Source organism: Arachis duranensis, chromosome 8 (genome assembly GCF_000817695.3).
Source record: "Arachis duranensis cultivar V14167 chromosome 8, aradu.V14167.gnm2.J7QH, whole genome shotgun sequence".
Taxonomy (NCBI): Eukaryota; Viridiplantae; Streptophyta; class Magnoliopsida; order Fabales; family Fabaceae; genus Arachis; species Arachis duranensis.
The window spans coordinates 45,907,967-45,915,424 of record NC_029779.3 but is presented as its reverse complement, the minus strand read 5'-3'; the positions used below and the strand labels follow the sequence as shown (position 1 = coordinate 45,915,424).

General features: G+C 31.7%; 1 protein-coding gene across 1 annotated transcript; it reads right to left on the bottom strand.

The window, feature by feature from the left end:
- Positions 1-3,846: 3,846 nt before the first annotated feature.
- On the bottom strand, positions 3,847-6,554 carry LOC107463269 (G-type lectin S-receptor-like serine/threonine-protein kinase At4g27290). The gene is made up of 5 exons (XM_016082041.3): positions 5,224-6,554; positions 5,013-5,126; positions 4,506-4,648; positions 4,202-4,412; positions 3,847-4,103 (listed from the first exon to the last, which is right to left on the bottom strand). The coding sequence occupies exons 1-5, from the start codon at positions 6,509-6,511 to the stop codon at positions 3,865-3,867; spliced, it is 1,995 nt and encodes a 664-aa protein (XP_015937527.1). The 5' UTR covers positions 6,512-6,554; the 3' UTR covers positions 3,847-3,864.
- Positions 6,555-7,458: the final 904 nt, after the last annotated feature.

Below are 7,458 nucleotides of genomic sequence, written 5' to 3'. Positions count from 1 at the left end.
AATATTATTATAATCAAATGATATTAAAAAAATTAAATATAAATTGTAAAAACAAGTGATATATAAACGATAAAAAATTATATAACTAATGAATATAATTAAAAAAATAAAAAAACTAACGAATACAATCACAAAATATCTAGTATATTCGTTTAACAAATTAATAAAAATAAAAAAAATATAGTCATTAATCAAATTCTCTAGTTGTGAAAAAAAAATAACAAGAGTAGTGGAGAGAGAAAAAGAAAAAAAAGGTATGAGACTAGTCTCGAAGATAAAAAAAAAATATGTAAAGTGAATATTAATTTATATAGTAAATATAAGAAGAAATGCTGACGGATGAGTATAAAAAAAAAAGAAGGAATTAGATTTTAGATAAATTTATATTTATTAAAAAAACAATATTAAATTAATATTAAAAACAATAGAATAATATCTACATAAAGATAAAATGTTAGAGAATATAAAAAATTAAGAGTAATCACCGATTTTATGATGAAGAATAATAAAAAGGAAAAAGTAATAGACTTAATATAAGAATAATAAAGAAAAAAAACGTGTTTTCACTTTTCAAAGTTGGGAAAATTCTGCTTTTCCTTTTCTGTCGAATTTCTATGCTGAATTTTATATGGCTATGCTTTATGACACATTTAGCTTCCATGCATAACATCAGAAGCAAAATCGAAACAACCAAGTATCTCAAAAGCTGATATTCAATGGAAATTCCTTGGAATAGCACAGGCAAAAGAAAAACGTGATAATTGCTAGCACCATTGCTGCCATTTGTGCAACACTTCTACTTTGTGTTTATGTTACATACAGAGTCCGAAGGAACAGTATTGGTAACTGCTTTTCTTCAATCTTATATTCCCATTATCTCTAAATGGCAGCATATTTCTGTATGAGTTTTTAAATTGGAAATTTGTTGAAATACTGCTAATTAGCAAGTAATAGAGTATTCCGAAATTCCTTTTGTTTAGAAATATAATAATAATATCTGAATGAATTTTACATTTCTTTCATTCCAAGAAAAATCAAAGATAGAAGAATATATGGAAGGGTATGTAAATGATACGCATCTACCACTGTTTGATCTACTAACAATTACTACTGCGACCGAAAAGTTCTCGTTGAATAACAAAATTGGGCAAGGTGGTTTTGGTCTCTTTGGTATGTAATATCAAGAAAATATAGAGTAGATATATTGTGTTTTAATGACAGATTTGTTTTCATGAAAAATAGATCAAACAAAAAGTAAGTTGTTGGATTGGCCATTTTCCATTACCGGACTAGTTTTTGATAACTGAATATGTAAAGCAAATGTTTATTTTGTTCCACAATATGATAATCGTTACAGCTACAAACATATCCTGTTTTTTATGCAGCTCTGTTAGATAAGACCCTGTTGTTGGTTTGAGTAATCCCCCTTCTCTACTTGTAATTTTACAAAACATCTAATAATTTTATCATGAATTTTAGAATAAAAAATAATGATTCCCTATTTTTTCCCCCTAGTTATCTATGATGGAATCACAGAGCATAGAAAAGTAATTAGGAACAAAGAGTCAAGCTAGCAACAGGAACGTGCGGTCAAATGCGTCTACTTTTAAATTGGATGTTGGACTGATTATGGAAAGAAAAATATAAAAAATTAGTCAAATGTTTGAAGTTTGATAGTTAAAAAATAATTTAGTCAAACTTATTAAATAATTTAAGATTTTTCAACCATTAACTTCCTATAAAAATCAATTGCATATGAGTCTGAACAAAAAAAAAAAAATTCGATTGATAATTAAAAAATAAATAAATAATGTGTTTAAATTTATGGCAAATTAAACAAAAGACATCATTTTTAAAAGTGATTCTTTTAAATAAATAAGATAAAGTGAAAACTCACGTGTAACTATCTTTCTGTGTAGTTGATACTTAAAAACTATTAGATAATTTAATATGTTTATCTAAATTATTGTCTAATAATTTTTAATTATTAATTTCACATAAAGACTACATACGAATTTCTACCATAAAATAAATCATCACATATTTACTAAAATATGTATTTTGAAAAGCAATTACATTTTATGCTATATTATACCTTTTATTTACTATGTAAATAAAAAAGGTATATGCATATCTCATTTGCAAACGCCATATGTTAAAAATCATGTTATCATGATATATCAGAAAATTTTTTTGTTAATAATTTATAATTATGCTACGTATACATAAAAAAAGTACCACCAAATAAATCGTCTATATAAAATATATGTTAAAATATAAAATACAAATTACAAAATATATATTAAAAATGAGCTAAACAATATATGTAGTTATGTATAAATATATAATAATTAATCTCGTGGTTGATTTTTAGTATGTACATAATATTTTTATATAATTTAATAATTTCAATAATGTACCAACTAACATTTGCTTAAATGTGTTAATGAACTAAGAAATCTTCTTTAAGTATTAAAAGGAAGCTAAGAAATTTTTCTCGCCAATAAATAAACACAGTCGTTGTACATTCCATGTACACAACCTTTGATATTTATTCTTGAGTTATGATCACGACTTTTAACATAGTATTAGAGCTACAATATCCTACTTGAACTCTCCAAGTTATTTGGCTCCTCCAAACTCTTTTATGAGAATATTTTTACTTTTCTTTCTTAGTTTTTAATTCTAACCATACACATTTTGTCTCCACTCCAAGTTTTTGCAATTTTTTTTGCATTCTGAGTTTTCGCAGTTATAAATGCATCCAAGTTTTCATAGTTTCATCTGCACCTCAAGTTTCTACAGCTCCGAATGCACCTGAGTTCCTGCAGTTTTGTCTGCACCGAAATTCTTGTAATTTCGTCAGTACTCTGATCCTAAGTTTACAGAACTCGTAATAGTTCTAAATTTTTATAGAATATATTTAAAATATTATATATTAATATAATATCTAAATAAATATATTAATATTGATGTTATATTTATTTAGTTTGATATTATATTGATTTTGTAATTATAATTTGGTTATGTTTTTTGCCTATAAAGAAGCACCCTTCAATGTATATTTTATGATATCAGCACTTGATATTCATTCTTGAATTCTTATAACACGATAAGTTATAGAAACCCTGATATCTAAGTAGCCCAAATAGTCATCATATTGCAGAGCAAGATTGACATCTGCACAATGTGCTCTTCAGTTGAAAAGTTATTTGCAATTAAATTTCATTTGCATATTTAGTTAGTAAAGTGCACAACACCACAACAGGACTTGAAAAATAAGCTAATCATGCAATCAGTGTAGCTAACAAAGTGATTTCAGCGACCATCTAATGAGGTAATAGTTAATTCATCATTTAAAGTGATGATGTTATGTTGATCTGAGTGTGAACTCACTTCAGTGGGGAGCTTGCAGGAAAAGAAGCCAGGCTCTTTAGGCTCAACTAAGTCCATCTTACTTCCCAACATGACAAGTACTGAAGCCATTGTAGGCCGATCTTCGGGGTGTTGTTGCACACATAACAGACTAACATGGATGCACCGCAATACTTCTGGGATCACACATGACTCCTTTATGTTTGGATCGATCAGCTCCAAAGGCCTGTCCTCTTTCCAAAGCATCCAAGCCTAGATCATTTAAGATGAAAAAAGCTTCAGAATATTTGGAACATCTTTGTTAAATATAACAACTATTTGATTGCTTGCTTACATAGCCAACAAGATTAAGAGTCTCATTTGCATGACAAAGCGCTCTGTTTCTGTTCCCACTTATAATCTCCATCAATATTACGCCAAAGCTGAAGACGTCGGATTTTACTGAAAACAACCCATTGATAGCATTCTATAAAGTTACATAGATACTCACTAAGTCCCAATAACTCTATTTGTGTTTCCATGAGTCTGATCAACTCCAAAAGCTCTAGCAATTCCAAAATCTGATATTTTAGGATTTAGCTTATCATCAAGTAAAACGTTACTTAATTTGAGATCTCTGTGGATAATTCTCAATCTTGAATCATGATGTAAATATAGAAGTCCCCTAGCAACTCCAAATATTATGAGGAAGCGTTGAGGCCACTCCAGCAACTTGCTTTTCATTCTATCTATGTTTAGAAAAACAAATTTGTTAATTAATAATGAATATTCGAGTGGTAATCTTAGCCAAATTTAGGTCTGATCTAAGCTTTCTTGAATCACACACCAAAAATGAAGTTGTCTAGGCTGCCATTAACCATGTATTCATAAACTAACAACTTTTCTTGTCCTCCAGTGCAGCAACCAAGAAGTTTTACTAAATTTCGATGCTGAAGCTTTGCAATAAGTTTTACTTCAGTTAGAAATTCCGTCATTCCTTGGCCAGAACTGTGTGAAAGTCTCTTGACAGCAATTTCTTGCCCATCTGCTAATTTCCCCTGATTCATCACATTTATGTAAGTAGATGTTGTTAATAATGTCAAATTCCTCTACTTGTTTGTTTGAAACCAACTATTCATAGACCGAATTACCTTATATACAGTTCCAAAACCACCTTGTCCAATCTTGTTATTCAAGGAGAAGTTGTCAGTGGCAGTAGTAACCATTAGTAGATCAAACATGGGTAGATCCGTGTCATTTACATATCCTTCAAACAATTCTGCTTTTGACCATTCTGAGAAGCAAGAAATAGGAAAGATATTCAGCAGTATTATTAACTTAAAAATTATAAGTTTAAACTTTAAAGATAATGATAATAAGCAACATTTGCTTTTTCTTTTCTCTGCCTTTTTGGGTTTCTGGGATTGAGGGGAGGACATGGAGCATTGGAGCTGTTAAGAAGATAAATGCACAAGAAAATCTAGATGGATCTCAAGCTACTAAATCTCTAGATTGACCTCAAATTCAATGCTATCATTACACCAAGATTGTTTCAAAAGAACTGGCTATATTTAAACAAAATTTCAATTAAGTAATAGAATACATATATAGAAAGAGTTGCCTTTTAGAGATAATGTGGGCGAAAAGAAAGTAGTTACCAATATTGTTCCTTTGGACTCTGTATATAACATAAACACAAAGTAGAACTGTTGCACAAATTGCACCAATGATGCTAGTAATTATCACTTTTTTCTTGTTCCGATGTTGAAGTCCTTCATGGTTGAAATTCATCAAACATGTAAACAAAAATGAAAGAATAATAAGAAGAATGGAAGAATCTATAAAGCAAGATGCACTTTTGTCCCTTACCTGATTCCAAAGCAGGCATTCGGATGTACAGATCCTGTCCACCAGATTGAAACATTTTGATGTCAATTAGATCACCAAACCACATGACGCAGCCACTGCCTCCTCCTCTTATGTCTGAATTGGCATAAGCCATGCAAGAGCAGTTCTTCAAACACATATTTCTGCATTCATCTAAATTAATATTCTCATGCAGCTTAGTATGCTGAGTATCCGGGACTTTCAAGCCTGTGTATTTGACAAAACCATCAGTGCTTGTGACATTATTGCAGCTTAATGGTTTGTCGCGAATGCATCCTTGTGAGGAGTTGTTTGAGTTCCATGCTTCTGGTGACTTTGGACTGAACCCTTTGAAGCATTGGCAGACATGCTGTGGTTCTGTTACACTGCAATAACTAAAGGCTCCACAAAGGTCATATTTATCACACACATCAACTGGCTTTGATCCAAAACTTTTCCAATTCTGAAGATTGTCATCCCATATATACTGTGTAATAGATTGACTTGTTTGGTTTATTACAGCTCTTGCAAGGATAGAATCAATCTTGGTGTTAGAGCTGTAGGATATCTCATCCTTGTTTTTGACATAAGTGGTTTCAAAGATATATGTATAGGATAGATCCGGGTAGCCACTTAAGTAAAGGCCATTCCAAGGTCCAGCCCGATATAAGTTTTTTGTGCCATTCATAATGGAAAACTCGGGATAATCATTGAGAACTAAACCAAGAGAAAAGCCTACAGGGGATGGATCATTTCGACTCTTCCAAGAAGTTACGCACCAATCAAAACCGTTTTGGAGGTCCCTTCCTAACTTCATCGATGGCAAGTATGTATCTGAAGGATAATCAAAGCTTTGCCACAAATAGGCCTTTGGATTTGATTCCCCTTCATTTCTTAACACAAGATTGCCACTGTCCAAGAGCTCCAATACCGGATTCTTTGCTTGTTTTCGAGAGATTGTGCTCCAAAAAGTAGTTTCAGTACCATTTTCTGTGAGTGAAAGATTGCCCGTGCTCTTCACTGTTAAAGTTCCTGAGAAATCATTGATGGGGTTGGCCCTATTAGCAACCCAAACAACTGTGTGAACTGGAATTTTCTTGTACCAAATTCCCAAGTAACGCTTGTGCGAATTACCAGGGCTGAAGAAACCAAGTTCAAATTTTCCACCTTGTGACACTAAGGTCATGCCATCACTGAGGGACTGGGAAACATGTATAGAATCAAGTTCTGTGGCAAGAGAAGAAGGAGAAAGTATGTAAGCAAGAATCACTATGAAAGAAAGAATGGCCATTGCATAACAGCTTCTGAGGTACTTAATTGTTTGACTTTGGATATTGATGATATGTAACAAAGCTAAATGTGTCAATCTTAAATAGAAATTTTATTTATTTATTTATTTTAAATTCTCAGTCCAACTTTCAACTTAAAAGTAAACACATATGGCCACACGTCCCTATTGCTACTTGCTAGCTTGACTTTTGTTGCTCATGACTTTTCTAATGCACTGATTAAAGGGTAGATAACTAGGGAACCAACCTGATATACATCTTCCACCATTGGATGCAATGTCAGATCACAAGTGATAAATTCCATACACCACCTAATTGTGGAACATATGTGTCGCTGAAAGTAAGAGACAACAAATACATCACATTTCTAAATTTTAAAGCATTTAGGGCCCAAGAAGATAAGCCACCAATCAAGATTCACAAACATACAAATCAACTATGGTAGACAGCAACACCAAAAATGTATCCATGATAAAATAGAGAATAAATATGCAAATGAGCTGCTAGTGCTATTGTCCAAGCAACTTCCAAAATGCAGAAGTTCCATTAAAAAAAGAATTAACAGGAATTTCAATATTGGTGGCGGAGGAAGCAACCCTGCTCGCAGTAGAAGACGCTCTACTGCTTCCGAAGGTTGAGCTCCATCAGAAAGGCAATACCTTCAGAAGATAAGGGTAATGTGATGGAGATATATTTGGTTGGATGGTAGTTGTGCAACAACAACAAATACTCTCCTTTCATTCTTAGGGTATGTTTGCTGAAAATCAATATTGCATGAACTCAGATGCCCAAATTTACATATCAAACTTAACCATAAAAAATATCACCCCCTATTCTACCTCCAACCCAACATACTCTTAGAAAAATTTAATCCTTACAAATAATAATACCGAGAATGTTAACCAACACATAAAATTTCAGGAAAGAAGAAAGCAAAATATAAATAAAA

Coding starts and splice junctions, on each gene's coding strand:
- LOC107463269 (XM_016082041.3), bottom strand. CDS start 6,511: ATGGCCATTCTTTCTTTCATAGTGATTCTTGCTTACATACTTTCTCCT. Junction 5,127..5,223: donor AATGCCTGCTTTGGAATCAG/GTAAGGGACAAA, acceptor TCAACCATGAAG/GACTTCAACATCGGAACAAG. Junction 4,104..4,201: donor CCTAGACAACTTCATTTTTG/GTGTGTGATTCA, acceptor TTCTAAACATAG/ATAGAATGAAAAGCAAGTTG.